This window comes from Mitosporidium daphniae (assembly GCF_000760515.2).
Source record: "Mitosporidium daphniae strain UGP3 chromosome Unknown contig-93, whole genome shotgun sequence".
Taxonomy (NCBI): Eukaryota; Fungi; Microsporidia; genus Mitosporidium; species Mitosporidium daphniae.
This window is the reverse complement of record NW_013546128.1, coordinates 1-17932: the sequence shown is the minus strand read 5'-3', so window position 1 is coordinate 17932 and position 17932 is coordinate 1. Positions and strand designations below refer to the sequence as shown.

Here is a 17932-nt window from a genome sequence, read left to right as displayed (position 1 = left end):
TCGCGCTTGCACAATAAATATTCTAGTAAATCCCAACACCAACGCAAAATTTATTTTTTTGACTCTTGAAAGGAGGCTTTTCATCGCAGCCGATATTCTTATTAGCCATGAAACCTTCTGAAGGACCTATAAATTTCAAAAAACCCATATATGGGGGTTAAATATCTGGATTTGAAAGTAGATTCTCCAAAAATGACTCCAGCTAGGGCTTGTGTAAAAACGATTTTGAGTGAGGAAGGTAGCGGCAGAACAACCTCCTCATCATCAATTGGAGTCTTATTACCAAAGATAATTTGTTTAAGAATAGTGTATATTCCGTGAAAGAGTATAAAAACTGTTTGAAAGAAAACCCCGAGGATAAAATATGCGAAACTCGACCAAAAAAAGGCGCATAGAAAACAAAGGTTATCATAATCTTTAACTTCAAACAGAGACATGTATATTTTGATTCCGCTAAACAAATTTAATGGTAAATTTTAGTTGCACTATTTTGGAATGTTTGTCGACAAACAAGCTTACCTGGTGCATTATGAAGCTCTTTATATTATAACAATCTATCGAGACCCAATCAAGTTAAAACGAGAGACCGGAATTTGATTATAAAATTGAGGGCGAATGTCAGATCGCGCAAGGCCAGAAGAACAAATCCACCTCACCCGGACCCATTTAGAATGTGCTGGGTATCTTTGGCCTCTCCATGTATATTAAAGAGAAAGCTCCTCAAGATATCTAAAAACCGTATGGTGATGTCTAATCTGTCAAGCTCATTTATGACTGTGACAGCAGACGCCCACGTGTGCTTGGATTTGTACATTTGCAAATAAAGCCTCGCCCAAAAAGGCCCTTGTCTCTACCAACGGAATGGTATAAAATTTTCCCTTTAACGGGAAAATGAACTCGATATAAAACCAGTTCGAGCCTATTATTCGCGTACCCTTGGCCTCCAAGATGCGAAGTCTAGACCCTATATAGGAAAGGCTCCATGGTATCATTCTGCGTCCCCTCTTAGCTCTAATCACCAATCCAGACCGCCACACTGGAGCTCCTACTATTTGAGCGATGATAAAAGGCATAGACGCAGTCCTCATTACGATGAGAGTGCAACTTCATCATAGTCCAGAAGGCTTTCCAGCAGAAGGGCTTTTAGAGGATACCAATGAATTTCAGAAAGTTCCGTGTCCGATTCAAAGCTCATCTGCTCAATTTGAGAAATCTTATAACAGAAAAAACAATTCGTTTGAAACAAGTCTGCAGGAAGAATCAACAGATTGCAAACAACACAGTAAAAATGGACTTTTCAAACCGCCCAAGCTTTGAAATAAATGCATTTGAGGGTGAGCTTGAAAATGTGTGTATGAACTCACATAAATACGCGGTTGTCAGTTTAAGACCTTCTAGCACTGTAATGTAGCGCAGCGGAGCTTTAAAATTTTTCCTGCCACATCGATGTAACAAAAAGCAAAAGGGAAAGGTAGCTTAATCTGACATTTTTCTTTACAATGGTTTTGTGGATATATCTCAGGTGGTTGAGATGCCATTCTAGCATCAATCCCAATATTTTTATGGCTATATTTCCATGTAGCTTCTTTGGAACACAAGCAACAGGATCCTCTCACCTTCGCGAAACGAGACAGCGAATCGACCCAATCGATTTAAAAAGAAATCACAGCGAGAATGAGGGTATAAGGATCATTTATAAGATTGGGCCTCATCGTCTCTTTTTTGTCTTTATTTTTCAAAAAATTCTCTACCTTTATCCATGCGCATAAAAATCAAAGTTTCCCTTGGTTTTTAGTAAGAAATCCACGTGTCAGGGTTGAAGCAAAGTACTTGGCATGAATTGGGGTTGAATATGGCAAAGAATTTCTCCATGATAAACATGGGCTTTTGAAATCAGACGACAAGGATAAATATTTTTCGGTGCAAACGAAGAAAGCCCCATATCTTCTATCAGTAATTTAGGCCAGCATAAATTTTGATTCAGTTGGCAATTAAGAATATCGAAATTAGGGTTAGAAACGCGTATAAAGTACCAGATTCAATTTAATTTTAAAATAATCAGCTACCACATTTTAGCACATGAATGAAGTGAACGATAGCAAGCCATCGCACCTTGCCACATCCAACGGTGCCAATCACTCAAAGTCTCGATGCCCAATTGCAAATACGAATTTTATGCGCGACAAATTTGAAAATTTATGTGAACTTGCAAAAGCTAAATGGTAGCCGGCTTCTTCTAATCAAAATAGCGCGGCATTCCAGAAACAAAATTCATGCCCTTATCGATTGATTTCAGCTGGCAAAAATAAGGAAACCCTGCTACAGATGATTGCAGATGCAATACCTAAAAACCATCCCAAATGCCCTTTCGATACCCGATGTGCATCTCCCTCCTCTTCGTCCCTTGTAAGGGCCTTGTCCATTTACAGAATTGATCTCTTTATTAATTACGAATCGGGCAAGCCACTTTCCTTTTTAATTTTTAGACATTCTCCTAGCCGAAGAGCTTAAAATTGGCACCACTGAGGTACATGAGAGGGTTGAGCGGCTTCCGGTTGTTAACTGCATTTTAAAAGCAGATCCAAATGCATTTCCCCAAGAAATATACCTGCGACTTCTTGTCTCTTTCTATCACATTTATGGTGCACTTGAGCTGGCTTTGAATGAAAATTCGGAAGACCAATTTTTGGGAAAAATTTACTTTCCGACCGAGCTCCACAGGAAAGAGGCTCTTTTGAAGGACATTAATTTTTACTGCAATCGGCTTCATATTCCAGCTGACGAGGTTCTTTCAATCATAACACCATCGACCCGCACATATATTGCACGAATTGAGAAATGTAAAAATACGGATCCAAAGCTATTGATCGCCATAGCGTATACCAGATACTTGGGTGATTTGTCTGGCGGGCAAATTATGAGCCGAAAGATTACCAAAATGTACGCGCTTGATCCGCAATCGGGTGGTGTTTCTTTTTACCAATTTCCAAATCTTGGAATGTCTATTGATTCGTTTAAAAACCGCTATCGAGAAGCTCTTAATTCTCTCCCACACCTTTCCGAGGATTCTGTTGATTCGCTCATTGCCGAGGCTGTCCTTTCTTTTAATTTTTCTTCGGAGCTATTTGAAGAGTTATATGTTACTCTTTTGGATTTCCAAAAAAGAAACCGAAACAGGAAAATTTTCATTTATGGAGTTGCAGTATCCGTTGTATCGATTGGGATATTTTCATACAGCATTTTTAGAAGATGCCATAAATAAGCAGGCCCATTAAGATGTTTTGAATAAATTATTTGAAATGATACAGTCAAACTGGCATAGCCTCGTGGAATATGTTCCAATACATTCGATTTGCCGCATAAATATTAAAAGCATCGGTAAGAGGTCCTTGAAAAAATTGCGACAAGACCTTAAAAAAGGGCATCACGATCTTATCCATGAAATGGCGCTGAAAGGCGGAAATGTTAGACACATCAAACTGGTGACATGGAAATTGAAATATATCCTCCATCTTGTTCTGAATGATGCATTCATTAACTAGAGAATTGACCCATTTCATGTAAATATGGAAAGGCCGCGACACATTTGAAATGTCAGAAAATTTTATGATACAGCAACTAATTAAGATACGACCAGGCTTTGTTTCAAAAATTTGCGAGTAGCTTTTCTGAGATAAAAAAACAGTCAATTTTTGAATAAATGTGAAATGGCGCGCCAAGTCCGTGGCGATGATGTATTCATACAGCATCTTGATGATATCGTCTTTCATTTGTCCCGAAAGGGAAGGCAGGGCGTTGAAGCCCTCCGTATTTTTGAGTATTTGTCTCAATTGTGCCCAATGGTATAGTTCGAGAACGCTCACGTCATTATACTCACGTGCCAATCTGGATTTCGATACGCTCTACAGATAAGAAAATACAAAAGGCACTAACCAAGAATTGATTGGAGCATCCAGGATGTCGAATGTCATGGCAGTGAGAGGCAAGAAGCAGAGAAAAAATTTCAACATCACAAAATTTTTCAAGGAACGGGCTCGTAGAGAGAACGAAAAAGGTGGATTGAAGAACATCCACAGCATGCTTATAATTGTGGTAGTCATTGTGTGTATATAGGCTTCGGATGAGTTTAAGGAAACAAATAAACTCGGGTGTGGTAATATGTAGCCGATCAAGCACCCCGCTATCTTTGAAGCAACCATATGATATGGAAAGCAACTCTTCATCGTTAAAAAGGAACGCGTCAAACTGCCAGTTTTTGTAATGGATTTTATATATTGAATGATCCATGATAGTTCTAAAGATTACAGGGCAAATTTACTCATCTGTGAGGCTCTGCGTGAAAACAATGGGCTGTAAAAGCTTCTCGTCAAGTTGATCAATAGAAACTCTATGATTATTGAAGCCACTAGCATACCGCTTCCCTTGGTTGTAACTGTCAAACATGAATTTTATACACATATCAAAATAGGGATCTACAGATAATCTTGGGAGAAACTGCGGCTTCTGCAAGCATATACTGACACTGCACTAAAGAAAACCTTTAATGCAATGCAAAAACCTTATCAAAATTACTAATTTAATTTAATTTAATCAATTAATGGCGCTTATTTGCTAAATATTCTCTCTATTGGGGCGGGGGCGGAGATTTTCGAGTCCACCAAAACCTTTTGGGGTTCAAGCCGTTTTACCCCGATTGGCCCGTAGATGTACCATGCAAGTAAATCTACCATCACACATGCCCAGTTGCTTATTAAAATCAAAAATCCCAAATGCGTAAAACCCACGGAACCGCAAGCTGATTTGCTAATGGTTGCCTGGATGTAAATGTGCATTGTCCATTAAAGAACTAAAAATCATAAAAGTTATGGCTCATTTTATTTGAGATAATGTCATTAGTACAAAATTCGTCGACCATTTTTGGAGAACGCCAAGATCTACATGCATCACTTAAATCTCTGAGATCAGCAAATCGAACAAACGAACAAGAGGGGGCGACAGGAGAGACTCTGGCCAGAAAGTCAAATGCTGCTCTTTCAAAAGTTTACCGTCCAAAGCTTGACTTGCTATCTGCAGCCTCGCTAAACGAAATAGCACAGCCAACCATAAAGACCAAAAGCATATCGATGATCACAAGCGATGATTTGAGAATCCTTCAAGTATTTCGCGGTTCTATTTTTAGGATACTTTCAAGGAGGCTGACACTAACCTTAAGAGGGCAATCTCGTCCACCAAGGTTTGCTCCCCGTTGTTGCTAACTATTTAGAATATTAAAGAATTCATAGGCAGACTTTATGAGATGGATGACCATCGATATAGATCTCTCATCAAAGCTTGCGACGAATTTGGCGTACAAGAGGCAGAAAACAGGTCTTTTCTGAAGATCAGAAAAATTTACAACGAGCAATCGACCGTTTACTATCGAGCCTCCTGTTTGCTAAAGCAAATCCTGTGCAATCTCAAAGGCCATCATGAATCTGCCAGTAAAAGTCGCAAGGAGGTATGCCGAAATGTCGATGTAAAACATTGCTAGATTAAAAGAATATTCCAAAAAGAGCTTGAAAAGCTGCTGAGTGGCGAATCGTCTGTTAAATCGCTATCTCGTAAGTTGGAAACTGTCGAATCGAAATTTTCCTCCATATCTCCTAAGGTCACGATAGGACCGGAAGAAAAGAATCGCTTGTCCGATTCTGTGTCTTCCTTTGGATCTATAAAAAGCTACAAAACTACCAAGAGCAGAATCTCTCTTTTTTTTGGTCCAAAAAAGGTATCTCCAATAGAGGTTAGAAACTATCGTCTTGTTTTAGGAATTCGAGCTGTTGAAAGATAAGCTTTCTACATTGACTTTGAAGCACTCTGAACATTACAAGAAAGTAAATTTCGAAAAAGAATCCTTTGTTGATAAGCAGTTTCCGGCTCTGATTAAAAAAATGGGCAATATTTCTGAAGAGTTGTCTTTCCTCTCCTTAAGAGAGCTCTATTCTTCAATCGATATTTCTAGTCAAACGCATTGTTCTCTTTTGGAGCTTTGTGTTGTTGGAATTGACCTGGCTCCCTTGGTTTCAAGAATAATTAACTCGATTGAACAGCTAGGTGGATTGACCACATTTAATCTCTATGGCACGGGTTAGTAAACCATTGCTGCTTACTTATTACTAGAGTCCCTTGTAACAACTTTTCCAATAGGAAAGGATCTTTCCTGTGAGAATGTCGATGAGCCCATTTTGTCAAATCTATCTCAGCTATTAAAACGAGCTTTGATGGATTTTTATCCAAGAAAGATTTTTATAGCTTCGTTTTTCGATAAAATCCACTCTGCAATGTCGAATCTTACCAAACAGGACAATACTTTCAAGATGATCAAAGCCACCATCGGCGATACGGTAAAGTTGGAATACACTTTGATTTCTACCCTGTTTCTTCATTTGCACAGAGTTTCAAGAAACTCGATGACAAATGGATCGAGCTCTTTGGAATTGGCATTGATATTTTTTCCTCTTCTTGCCGAAATACAGGAAGAAAAAAATTCTGCAATCAAAGCGGGAGACCCCAGAATTGAAGTCATTCAATTCATCATTGAAGAAGCGGAAAAGATCTTTTGCAATTAAATCGAATTTAAATAAACTATTTTTAATTTTCCAAATGGTTAGGGCAGCTTCTTTGGTTGGGCTTGTTAAGCGGATCGAGGTGTCGTTTGCTCCTTGTAACAACACGCACGTTGGGTCTAGGTACAAAAAGTCTTTTCTCATTTAGGCTATTTCTTCGACATTTATTGACGCCAGAAACCCTTTCTTTCATTAATATTGTCAATTCATCCTCAATTGCCGCCCCCAAATTGGACATGGATTTTGGTAGGATTGATACCGATTTTTATTTGCAAATAGTGAATGGGAAAAAGATTTCAATTCGTACTGAAAATCTGAAAGAATCGGAAATAGATGCAATTTTTAACAGATACATAAAGAAGCTCCTGGAAGATACCAGCTAACATTTACCATTAAACATTTACAGGGTGCCATTTGTAATTCTATCAAAGACATGTACAATTTCGTTGCCGATCCACTCAACATACGTGCCAACTGTCATTGATGAGATTTTTTCAAATTCTTCAAGCGAACAATAGGGCTGCATGATTGGTCCAGATTGGCGAGAATCAATAGAACAAACTCTGGGCTGCAAGTTTTTGTCTGGTTCGTCAGTCTCCTTGAATTGGTTGGAATCTCTTGATTTCTGTATGATTTCTTTTATTCTAGAGGCGGATACTGGCGTATTTTGTGCGTTTTGAGAAAAGATCTGAGATCTTCTGACTTTTGGCTTGAAAGTGTGCTTTTTCCTCGACTTTTCAACCGAAGGAAGGTCATGAGATACATCGGATGTTTCGTTTGACATTTTGGCTGTTATCAATCGATATTTCGGTCCTTCATCAATAAGGGTTATCGATGCATTTGGCGATATTGGTAAAAGGGATGGACATGTGCTAAATATTGAAGTGAATGAATATGGTTCGGCCGGTGATCCTTTAATATGGAGACATTCGGGACGTCTTTTGCAATGTTCAAACCTAGGGAATAGGCAATAATACTTGATAAACCATGGATCGTCATCAGGTTCCCAACCGCTCAGAGCCAAACCACACTGGTAGCATACAACTTGATCATTCGAGCTTAATGATGGATAAAAGAAAAAGCCGGATGCTGCCAACTAGCAATAAATGATTCCAAGCGCGATACCGAAAACGGAGATGCCTTAAATTCTTGCAAACCATCGTCCTTATGGGGCCATCCAGAGGTAAATGAGAATAGCCTTGATCTCTCTAAATGCATGGTTACCAAGGGACATGCAACTTCGTCGGGTCCTGATCGAAGGCCTGCTATTATAGAGGAGAGATTCTTTTTAATGTGATCAGGGCGTCTTTCCAGCGACTGCAGCGAAGAAAAATACCGGATTGCCGTTTTTTTTGGCATTCTTCCATGCTTTATGTGAGCCATCCACGGATCATCTTCTGGCTCCCAGCCATCTAGGTCTTTCGCGCAACAATAACAAGATGTCGCATCTGGATGGCTTTGAGTTGGGCTGAAATAAAATCCAGCAGCTGCAAACTAATTAACCTAAGATGTCAAATATCTTACCAATTCTACGGAGTATTTCTGGTCGGGACTATCATCCAACGGCCAGCGGTTGAGTGTGAACGATTCAAGTCTCTTTTCATAGGTATTCATGATTGAAAACCGTGATTGCCAAAATTTGGATTTTACTAAATTCTAACCCTAACACATTAAATAAAAATTCATTTTTAAGGATTATCTTTATCATCAAATCAGGTACCAGATTATGGCCAGATATTTTCATCCATCGTTGCTGTTATGCAGCTCCATTTCATATATGTCTTTTGCCATTCGTTGTTCTTACTTACGTTTTTAGATGAAATCTATCAACACCAGTATTAATATTAACATCCCATCTGGTGTAACTCTTACAACAAAGGCTCGTTTGGTAACGGTTACCGGTCCTCGTGGAACCCTTTCTAAAGACTTCAAGCATGTTGATATTGAGATGCAAATCATCAATTCCTCCACTCTTCGCCTTCAAGTCTGGTTTGGTTTGAGAAAACACAATGCAGTGATTAGAACTGTTGCGACTCACATTGAAAATATGATTAAAGGTGTTACCAAGGGATTCCAGTACAAGATGAAATCTGTTTATGCTCACTTTCCCATCAACATTAACATTGCTGGTCCTTCAAAGAATCTCGTTGAGATCCGCAACTTTTTGGGCGAAAAGGCTATTCGCCGTATTTCCATGCTTGAGGGTGTCAGTGTTTCTCAAACCGGCATAAAGGATGAAATTATGCTCGTTGGAAACTCTATTGATAATGTATCCCAATCGGCAGCAAACATTCAACAGTCAACCAACGTTACGGACAAGGATGTCCGTAAGTTTCTTGATGGTATTTATGTTTCCGAACGTGGTGTCATTAAAGCAAAGAACGAATAAGTTCAATAAATAATTATTTTACCAATAAATAGTTATTTCCATCGTCATTATCCTCGTCGTCGTCATCATCTTTGTAATCACTGGCAGCACCATATTTTATTTGGTGTTCTGGTTTACGAATTTGACATTAATTTTTTTATGAGTTCCAACAGATACGATTACAATGCCAATATTTACCCAAACTCAAGAAGGTAAATGCCCCAATTTATGTGAGTAGAGTTTCCTCTACATACAGCAGAGTAAATACTGGCGATGATGGGGGCGAGGAGGAGCGTCGTCGCATCGATGACCTGCTTCTCAAAACGAACCGACTGATGGATGTCTCAATTAACATTTCAGAGGAATTGGAGGGGCAGAAAGCCGAAATTAACGAAATGGTAAGCACGACGTAGTGACGTATCGCATTAGGATACTATCTTTGATAGGGGCACAGTGCTACTAAAGTCCTCCATGAAGCGCCTCACTGTGATGGCCCAAACACCGGTGGGACGATATACGGTTTATTTCATTCTATTTTTAATGGGGTTCATGATTTTATTTTACCTGCTATTTCTGCGCTCATAGTAAAAAGTAAAACTAAATAGACCTCAAATAGCATATTTATTAACTTTTAATGGGTCCGGTGTTGTTATTTCTTAGCAGTAGTACCCTTTTGGGGTTTGATAGACTTGGGAGAAGCCGACTTTTTGGAAAACACCGGCTCAAGACGTGGGTCAACGATGAACGAGCCGCCGCGAGACGACAAGGGCGCAGAGACCGGAGAGGTGGGCTTGGTTTTTTCATCTTCGTCCTTGATGGAAAATCCCATAAAGGACTCCGTTGTGCGAACAAACGGGATCGTCTTTTCAAATTGGTTTGGACCATTTCCCTCATTAGCAAGGCGTTTGGGCAAATCAAGCACAAGGGTGTTTTTGGTGGAAAGATACTCGTCAAAAGTCATTACAGATCTTTTGGGCAGAGCGGCGACAGATTCCTCCTCCCCTGTTTTGGGTACCGTCTTGTCGGCGTCGGCTTCTACAGGAGCTACCTCCTGAATTGAGGATGGTTCGACCGATTCGACGCTTCCAGAAATTGTATCGTTGAGTGATTCTTTGTGGCCATTGTAGCCTCTCCTTGAGGAAAACTTCATTCCAGTGCGATTTTCGCGATCATGGGCACGCCTCGTTTGGCGATCAGTGGTCTCAGAAGATTCGGGTGTTTTTTGCGTATGAATGAGATTGGAAATTCGGGTCTGTCTTTTGCGGCTATCTTTACCAACAAGTTCAAATCCATCACTTGCTTTGGGGTTGGCTTTCCGGTCCTTAATTGCCATTTTCTTTGCGGAGATTTCAACTCTTTTCCTTTCCTCTTCCTCTGCAGCAAGGCGGGCAGCCTCCACGGCGGCCTTCTTTTTCTCTTCAAGCTCTTCAGCAAGACGTTTTTTTTCCGCCTCACGGTGCTTGAGAACAGCGTCCACTTTGGATAGTGAAGATCCAGACAAAATTGGGCCTGAAGAGGCAACGGCTTTCTTCACATGGGGCACGGTTGAGAGACTCGCCTTTTGATCAGATGCAGATAATGTCGCCGGCGCAAAATCCTCCTCGTCGGCAAAGATCGCGGAAAATCTATTTTTGTACTGAGACGACAAAGACATTAGGAATGTAATCGAATACTAGAATCGCTTTTTAAACTTCGTTATGCAAAGTGGTGTGCGATTTTAAAATTAAAAGTTACAAACCAAAAAGTTGGAAATTGGTGTTTTTAGCAACGTGCGTGATGGCTATGACTGCTAGTATAGCCAGAGTATGCAAAGGGCATTTTTTACATAAAAATACCGTTTCTCTCCCAAGATGGACAAGAGTGTTTTCGTCAGGTTTTTTCTTTCTCTAACTCGCAGGATCACTTCCACCGCATCAAGTCCTTTCTATGCCAGCCCTCTCGCCTACCATGGCTGAGGGAACGCTTTCTAGATGGAAAAAGGCTGTCGGGGATGCTGTTAAGCCTGGAGATTCGCTAGCAGAAATTGAAACAGACAAGGCAACCATGGATTGGGAATGCCAAGAACAGGGCTACATTGCCAAGATCATTTATCCCGATGGTGGGAAGGACATTCCAATTGGGAAGGTACCTAGAGTCCTTATTCGTTAGCCATTATTGGTGATTGTCGAAAATAAAGATGACATCGCGTCTATTCCTGATAGCATCTTCCAGGAATCGCCCAAGCAGGATCCCAGCAACTCTGTTTCAAAGACCTCCGCTCCCGTTCTGGAGGAAGCACAGCCAAATTTTGAGCCATCCAAGCCAACCAAAGTGTTGGATGAGCGTCCACAAATGCAAAAACCCGATTTTTCTTCTTCTTCTTCTTCTAGACTTAAAATCAGCCCACTCGCAAGAAAGCTTGCTGCAGAAAACAAACTCGACTTATCTTCCTTGCATATCAATGGCTCTGGTCCAGGCGGAAGAATAGTTGAAAATGATATTACATCGATTGTTGATAAGCAAAAGCAAGTGAAACCCGCATTCTTCGGCAAGGAAATGGCTAAAGGTGTCACCGTTCAAAGGCCACTTTCTAACATGCGACGCGTACACACTTCATTTGCTAACCTAAATTTAGACGATTGCGAAAAGATTAACCGAATCGACAACTACAATTCCTCACTTCCATCTAAATTGTAAGGTTAATGTGGACTCTTTGCTTGGCATTCGCAAAAGAATAAATAGCCATCTTGCTATCAAACACCCTGGAACTAAAGTGTCTGTCAACGATTTTATCATTAAAGCGGTGGCTGTGTCACTCAAAGAGCACCCGGGCATTAATGCATCATGGATGGGGGACTCAATTCATGAGTGACCTGAGCTACTAATGTTTAGATATTCCAATGTTGACATTTCGATTGCCGTTTCAACGGGCGAAGGATTGATAACTCCAATTGTATTTAATGCGGACAAACTTGGATTGCTTGAGACCGCGACAGAAGTCAAGCGACTTGCAGCCAAGGCAAAGGCCCAGACACTCGCCCCAAACGAATTTATGGTATGCTTCGATCGCTTGATCGGTTACCTTTTAGGGCGGTACATTTACCATATCCAATTTGGGAATGTTCGGAGTTACCTCATTCACGTCAATAATTAATCTGCCACAAGCAGCAATCTTATCTGTAGGCGCTACGGAAACCGTTTGGAGACCAATTCAGCAAATACTTGAACAAAGCAATGAGGATGCGGAGGCCGTCGAAGAAGATAAATTAATCCCCTGCTCAGAGATGACTCTAACCCTGGGCTGTGACCATAGGGTCGTTGATGGCGCTTTGGGCACCCAATTCTTAAAGACGCTAAAGTCGCTTTTGGAAGACCCGGCCCAAATGCTGCTTTGAAATTTGATAAATTAGAAAATTTTAATTTGCAATCTATGGCATCCCCTGCTTCCTCATCCGGAAGTGGCGGCTCATCCGCTTGGACCATCCAACAATCACTTGACGAGCCGCGTCAATTAATTTTGGCATTGTTGCCAAAATTTAAATCGAATTCGGATGTCACACATATCTTGTCCCTTAAGGCCCAAATGGATGCAATATCTGAGGAGACCAAAAAAAAGTTGAACGCAAGCATGGAAAACATTGCTGGTAATGTGTCGCTATTTTACCTGACAACATAGCCTGGATTGCAAAATTGGAAGCGGCAAGGTTAGACTCTGTGCGTCCGCCTAATCTGACGCATGAGAAACACTTGGAGCGTCTGGCTTCTCTTGAATCCGGGAAATTTGCCTTGGCCAAGCAAATAAGGGATGCCGAGATTGCGATTGAGTATCTTTTACGCCTTGTTTATATAGGTCTTTCGAGTTGCAGCTATTCCAGGCTCAACAGGAGCTACACAATTTGAAAAAAGAAAACATGGAGCCCGTGGAGCTATCTGAATTTGAGTATTGCGAAAGTTTTGGTTATCTTTAGGCTTCGTCTGCGAATATACAGGTCATTGGGTGTTTCTTTGCTGGATGATATTCCAACAGCAACAGACTCGCCTCCCTCGATTAGAGTTAGGGTTAAAAGCATGGATTCGAACGACATTCATCTGATCAGAATCGACGGCGACCGTTCCTCCTTTGAATATACAAATAGCATTTGGGATTTGTGCTCATCACCTGTTCCCGGAGTCTCCCCATCATCGAGACAATAAAGGTTTTACGATATGGGGTAAATGCGTGTCTAAGCTGGAAATTATTTATTGGGAGTAGTGGTGCTATTTACAGGGGTCGAGCATGTCTTCTTTGTGCTGCTCTTTTGATGCATGGCCAAGTTCCGTGGCTCCTGGGTGTCTTTGATGGTTATGGTGGAAGATCTTTCAATGCAAACGCTGATGATGAAAGTATCGAGCAAATATTTTGCAACAATAAAGCTAGGCGATAGGAAAATCAAACCAAACCAAAACAGCACAAATGAGCCCACATAAAGCGAAGAAAAATCGAACGCAAACGAGTGCGAGTTGAAAAGCTGCGAAAAAACGGTAACCGTGAGGCAGCACAATGGAAGCGGGGAAAAGCCGATCTTTGTGGCTACGGTAACAATTTTAGATAAATTAGCATCCTAAATGGACAAGGAACGATTAAATAAACACAACTGGTTACATTGTTCTGCAAAGGGGAAATCGAGGAAAACGGTGTGATGTCGTTGCAGAGGATACTGAAATATGTGTCGTACACCATCGGATTGATGGCGTTAAATTTGGTAATAAAGCAATGCTTGAGCCAATCCACAAATATTTCAGACACATATGTTATCAATAGCGGGGTAAATGTTAAAACGACTAATTGCCAGAAAGAAGCTCTATCATCACTAGTCAATTGGAGGACGTTCCTCCAGCCAATCATCACGCAGAACATAAAGATAACCATTCTTTCAACCATTTCTATGCGGTTATAAAAAAAGCAAAACCTGAACACGATAATTGGAACAAATTTTCCTTTTCAAACTTTTTGAAAACAGACGACTTTAACTCCACAAACTGATTTGATAGTAGCAAGGTTAGCAGCGCATTGCTGTGAGAATTGATGGCCACATTAAGCGCAATGATTTGATAAATCAGCACAAGCGTATGAATGCAACAATACACGGAAGAAATAACAAGAAGCGTTATAAATTTAAAGTTTTTTTCAGACGACATGTGAGGTTGATGCATTTTGGAAATCAACCTGGAAAATCCGAAAACATTGACAGGGGGCGAGTTAACGACGGCGTTCAGCAAATCCAGCCCAAATGAGCAACACAGCTTATCGGCTATCTTTAGAGTAAAAATTTCAAAATCTTAACCTCGCAAACATTAAAAATCACATAAAGCTTGACAATGTTTTGGCCTCTAATAAAGTGATACAATTTGGAAAGATCAACTAGCCCCAAAAAGAAACAGCTAATGCAGAAGACAAAAAATTTGACGCAATCATGAAATTCTGCATTACAAGAGAGCACTGGCGTCTTTTTGAATATCTTTTTTAAAAGCCTCGATAAAATAACGAAAACCCCGGTAACGATCCTTATTGGAAGGATGATTAGGTGGAATAAAAACGAAGATAGGCAGATGCAAAAGCCGAACAGGACTAACTATTAATTAAGTGAAGAGCGAACTTTCTCAAACTTCAGTGGAACCTGCACAAAATCGCAAATTTTTTCCTGCTTGTCACCAGAGTAAGTCTCGGAAGGGGTCTTTCCAAAGGAACATTGTCCAATTAGATAATCTTTAAACCCATAAAACATTTAAAATTAAAAAATTTACACAATAAAATACGCAACTTATTGGGTCTAAATTCAACCACTAGGATGGTAGCAGGTTAACCTAGGGTTTACATCTCTGGTGTTCCTTGCATTATGCTCGTAACACAGAGATTAATATTATATAGCTTGTTAATTCTTGTTAAATGGACAAGTGCACTTGGGCCCAAAAACTCAAAGCTTGATCCAGCTGATTTTAATGCCAACATTACTGAAAGTATGAAAAATGTTACGAAGCCTTTTGAGGATGGCTTTAAGGAATCAATAGCTCGTTTGTATAAATTTATGGAAGAATTTCAAAAGAAAAATAGTTCCAACACAAGTAGCCCAAAAGGCGAAATAGTGGACCTCGAAAAAGACACATCAAATATTAGCGACAAACGCGATCTGTCAAAAGACCAATCATGTAGCTCGCCAAATGTGGGAGTATACCACTTTAACTACGGGGAGCAGAAACATCCAGCAGACAGCTCGACACTCCAAAAATTGTTAGAGGAAATACAAAAAACGTTGAACAAGATAAAGAAAGACCAGTATTTATACTAGTTATTGCCTTCGTTTTGGCTCTTCAAGGTGACATACGCGACGATAAATGTGCAACAATCTCCAGAAACAAATAAAAATTAAACCAAAAATTAAACCAAAAATTTTTGTTCTTTAATCTGGATGGCAAAAAATGGCAAAGCCGGTGGGCATTTTTCGGACCTTTCTGACGATGAAGTAGACAAATTTCATCACTCGAGAGACAAAATCTTATTTGAAGATTCTAAAAATACATCAGCAGTTTTGGAGTACGAAGATGCACCGTTTTTAAACGAGCAAGATGTCCTTCCTCTTGATCCTTCTTCCGACGAATTCAGCGAAGACACACTATTAAACGAAGAATACTATTTAAATTCAGATATTAAAGCCTGGGGAAGAAAAAAAAAGATATTCTATTCAAGCGATAAAAATGCTGAGAAGGAAGAGTTGCTGGAATGCATTCGAGTTCAGAGGTTGAAAAGAGCATCCTTAAGGCTCTGCGATTATTATTTTCCAGGGTTAGCAGATCAAAAGTTGTATTATCAAAACATTCAATATTACGAAGCCCCTACTTGCTTTCCATATTACAAAAATGGCAGAATTGTTGAAAATTCCAAAAACCTTTATTTCGTTTCAAAAGCAAATCAAGTGCCCAAGTCATGCTCTAAAGATCGGCAAAGCAGCGGATCCGAACGCGAGGATGAGTCTCTTTCTCAATCTGAATTGGAGGATGATTTATATAGCTCTTGTGAGACCGAAGGGGAATGTGGGCTTGACCACCAAGACGAATATGCCAACAAAATCAACAAAAGGGATGTAAATTCAGATGAAGAGTATTACGAGGCCATCAAGTCGCTAAAAGCAGCCAAAAAGGAAAAGAACCCCAACTGTTCCTATTCCGGACCGTCTTATGATAGGTACAATGATATGGATGCCGGGTCCAAGAGAACAATACCTTATGAAATCTTGAAGAACAAGGGCTTGCTTCCAGTCCGGTCCAAGGAGCAAAGGAATCCACGTGTCAAGCAAAGAAAGAGATATGAAAGGGCAATGAAAAAGATCAAGGGATTCAAGCCTATGGTTGCGCCAAAAATGCATGGCGCGCCTTATGCGGGTGAGCGCTCTGGTATTAGAACTAACATCGTTAAGAGTACAAAATTTACTCGTTAAATAAATTATTTCATTTTTCAACACACCATGAATCAGTTTCTTTGTCTTTCTATAAGGCTTATCAGGCCAGGCGTCCGAATGAGGGCTTTTTCGGCAAAGCGTTCCCCCTCAGATATGCTAAAAAATACAAATGAGCTTGAMCAGCCGATAAAGTTGCACGAGGCAGACCCGCAGTTTGATTCGCTGTACGAAGCCAGACAAGACAAGACATCCAACAAATTCTATCATCAAAATTTGGCTTTAGCATCCATCAATGACTCTGACGAACCAAGATTGGAGGAATTGTTTGAGGCTCCGCCATTCAATTCTTCCATAATCATGTCTCTATCGAGGCAGAAATTGGCCAGTTTGAAAGAGTTTAAGATTCCGGTTGGAGAGGATCAAATAGAACACACTCTGGCCAATGAATTTCGAGATGCTCCTTTTAAAACGAATTGGGACAAATTTTCTCCTCTACTTCCAAGTGAAGCTGAAGCCATAAAGGTGGTATCTCAAAAGTTTATTTGGGAGCAGTTACAGGAATCGACAAGGCCATCCTCGTCAAATATACCATATGCTGAGTTTCCAAAAACGCCGATTTCCTCGGAGAAAATATCCGAGGAATGTCAAATAGTTGAAAAGGAGATGATCACAGGCGATTACTCGAGGTACCAGCCTGCAATCAACAGCGACATTACCAAGGGCAGGTCATATAGCCAAGAAGCCACTTCGGTCCTAATGTTTGCAGCTAAGACTCTCGGCAGAAATCCAACCCTACACCCTTCAATGAAAGCCAAGACTCTGTCAATTATAGCGGACATAGTGGCCTCGCCTTGCAGTTGACGAATTGCGCATTCCCGACTTGTCAAATTAAATTATAAATAAATTTTTTGCCATATGTCGAGTAGTCCCGAATTATTGTCACAATCGACGTTCCTAAAGTCGGAATTACAGGCACTACATGAAAAGGCGTCTGAATTTGAGATGGAAAGGGAAGAAACCAGGTAAGTCTACATTCACTTGTGCCTCGTAGAATTGTGATGAAGGCACTTAGAGAAATGTCGCCATCCAGGCCTTGTTATCGGCAGATCTCGGGCGTTCTCGTTGAAGGGACCGTGGAGGCAATGATTCCGCATCTGGAGCTGCAAGAATCCAATGTATTTTGCACTTATTTATGCATAGCTCAATACGATCATTTCGCAGCTTGAGCAACAAATAGTATCGAAAGCCACCCAGCTTCAAGAGGTTCAGAAGCAGATATCATCGGCAAGCAATCAACCATAAAGACATAATACATTTATCCACTCTACTCCGCTCCCTACATGCGCTATAAACAGTTTTGCTGGGTTAAGTTATTTGTACATGTACTTGCTAAGCAATACGAATATTTATTAGATCCCATTAAGAGACAGCCACCATCTTGGAAACGAAAAACACAAAATAGGTAAATGACGATTCACTGAGGGCATACAAAGGAGCCACGCTAAATCCGGTGAGGCCGAATTTGTTTGCAATGATATCGAATAGATGTT

The 17932-nt window shown here is 40.4% G+C and overlaps 13 protein-coding genes across 13 annotated transcripts; 9 read left to right on the top strand and 4 right to left on the bottom strand.

Annotated features, from left to right (window-relative positions):
- Positions 1–2378: 2378 nt before the first annotated feature.
- Positions 2379–3262, top strand: DI09_93p130 (heme oxygenase 1; the record flags this gene model as incomplete). Its single annotated transcript, XM_013381009.1, has 2 exons — positions 2379–2406; positions 2487–3262. 2 exons carry the CDS (start codon positions 2379–2381, stop codon positions 3260–3262), a joined length of 804 nt encoding a protein of 267 aa, XP_013236463.1.
- Positions 3263–3308: 46 nt separating this feature from the next.
- Positions 3309–4010, bottom strand: DI09_93p120 (3',5'-cyclic-nucleotide phosphodiesterase; the record flags this gene model as incomplete). Its single annotated transcript, XM_013381008.1, is given in 2 exon segments — positions 3309–3902; positions 3921–4010. 2 exon segments carry the CDS (start codon positions 4008–4010, stop codon positions 3309–3311), a joined length of 684 nt encoding a protein of 227 aa, XP_013236462.1.
- An 876-nt stretch (positions 4011–4886) lies between these two features.
- Positions 4887–5378, top strand: DI09_93p110 (uncharacterized protein; the record flags this gene model as incomplete). Its single annotated transcript, XM_013381007.1, has 3 exons — positions 4887–5156; positions 5180–5233; positions 5283–5378. The coding sequence occupies 3 exons, from the start codon at positions 4887–4889 to the stop codon at positions 5376–5378; spliced, it is 420 nt and encodes a 139-aa protein (XP_013236461.1).
- Positions 5379–5468: 90 nt separating this feature from the next.
- On the top strand, positions 5469–6605 carry DI09_93p100 (uncharacterized protein; the record flags this gene model as incomplete). The annotated part of the gene is made up of 4 exons (XM_013381006.1): positions 5469–5497; positions 5539–5764; positions 5805–6123; positions 6184–6605. 4 exons carry the CDS (start codon positions 5469–5471, stop codon positions 6603–6605), a joined length of 996 nt encoding a protein of 331 aa, XP_013236460.1.
- Positions 6606–6944: 339 nt separating this feature from the next.
- On the bottom strand, positions 6945–8216 carry DI09_93p90 (uncharacterized protein; the record flags this gene model as incomplete). The annotated part of the gene is made up of 5 exons (XM_013381005.1): positions 6945–6981; positions 7007–7558; positions 7580–7698; positions 7728–8096; positions 8127–8216. 5 exons carry the CDS (start codon positions 8214–8216, stop codon positions 6945–6947), a joined length of 1167 nt encoding a protein of 388 aa, XP_013236459.1.
- Positions 8217–8418: 202 nt separating this feature from the next.
- Positions 8419–8991, top strand: DI09_93p80 (uncharacterized protein; the record flags this gene model as incomplete). Its single annotated transcript, XM_013381004.1, has 1 exon — positions 8419–8991. One exon carries the CDS (start codon positions 8419–8421, stop codon positions 8989–8991), a length of 573 nt encoding a protein of 190 aa, XP_013236458.1.
- A 138-nt stretch (positions 8992–9129) lies between these two features.
- Positions 9130–9575, top strand: DI09_93p70 (uncharacterized protein; the record flags this gene model as incomplete). The annotated part of the gene is made up of 3 exons (XM_013381003.1): positions 9130–9182; positions 9227–9368; positions 9417–9575. 3 exons carry the CDS (start codon positions 9130–9132, stop codon positions 9573–9575), a joined length of 354 nt encoding a protein of 117 aa, XP_013236457.1.
- A 44-nt stretch (positions 9576–9619) lies between these two features.
- DI09_93p60 (uncharacterized protein) lies at positions 9620–10624 on the bottom strand (the record flags this gene model as incomplete). Its single annotated transcript, XM_013381002.1, has 1 exon — positions 9620–10624. The coding sequence occupies one exon, from the start codon at positions 10622–10624 to the stop codon at positions 9620–9622; it is 1005 nt and encodes a 334-aa protein (XP_013236456.1).
- Positions 10549–12344, top strand: DI09_93p50 (pyruvate dehydrogenase complex dihydrolipoamide acetyltransferase; the record flags this gene model as incomplete). The annotated part of the gene is made up of 7 exons (XM_013381001.1): positions 10549–10631; positions 10701–10843; positions 10868–11094; positions 11119–11553; positions 11585–11817; positions 11842–12004; positions 12039–12344. The coding sequence occupies 7 exons, from the start codon at positions 10549–10551 to the stop codon at positions 12342–12344; spliced, it is 1590 nt and encodes a 529-aa protein (XP_013236455.1).
- A 35-nt stretch (positions 12345–12379) lies between these two features.
- Positions 12380–12917, top strand: DI09_93p40 (uncharacterized protein; the record flags this gene model as incomplete). Its single annotated transcript, XM_013381000.1, has 3 exons — positions 12380–12593; positions 12659–12789; positions 12825–12917. The coding sequence occupies 3 exons, from the start codon at positions 12380–12382 to the stop codon at positions 12915–12917; spliced, it is 438 nt and encodes a 145-aa protein (XP_013236454.1).
- Positions 12918–13519: 602 nt separating this feature from the next.
- On the bottom strand, positions 13520–14714 carry DI09_93p30 (uncharacterized protein; the record flags this gene model as incomplete). The annotated part of the gene is made up of 4 exons (XM_013380999.1): positions 13520–13872; positions 13899–14244; positions 14274–14561; positions 14607–14714. 4 exons carry the CDS (start codon positions 14712–14714, stop codon positions 13520–13522), a joined length of 1095 nt encoding a protein of 364 aa, XP_013236453.1.
- A 681-nt stretch (positions 14715–15395) lies between these two features.
- Positions 15396–16421, top strand: DI09_93p20 (uncharacterized protein; the record flags this gene model as incomplete). The annotated part of the gene is made up of 1 exon (XM_013380998.1): positions 15396–16421. The coding sequence occupies one exon, from the start codon at positions 15396–15398 to the stop codon at positions 16419–16421; it is 1026 nt and encodes a 341-aa protein (XP_013236452.1).
- Positions 16422–16448: 27 nt separating this feature from the next.
- On the top strand, positions 16449–17243 carry DI09_93p10 (uncharacterized protein; the record flags this gene model as incomplete). Its single annotated transcript, XM_013380997.1, has 1 exon — positions 16449–17243. The coding sequence occupies one exon, from the start codon at positions 16449–16451 to the stop codon at positions 17241–17243; it is 795 nt and encodes a 264-aa protein (XP_013236451.1).
- Between the last annotated feature and the right edge of the window lie 689 nt (positions 17244–17932).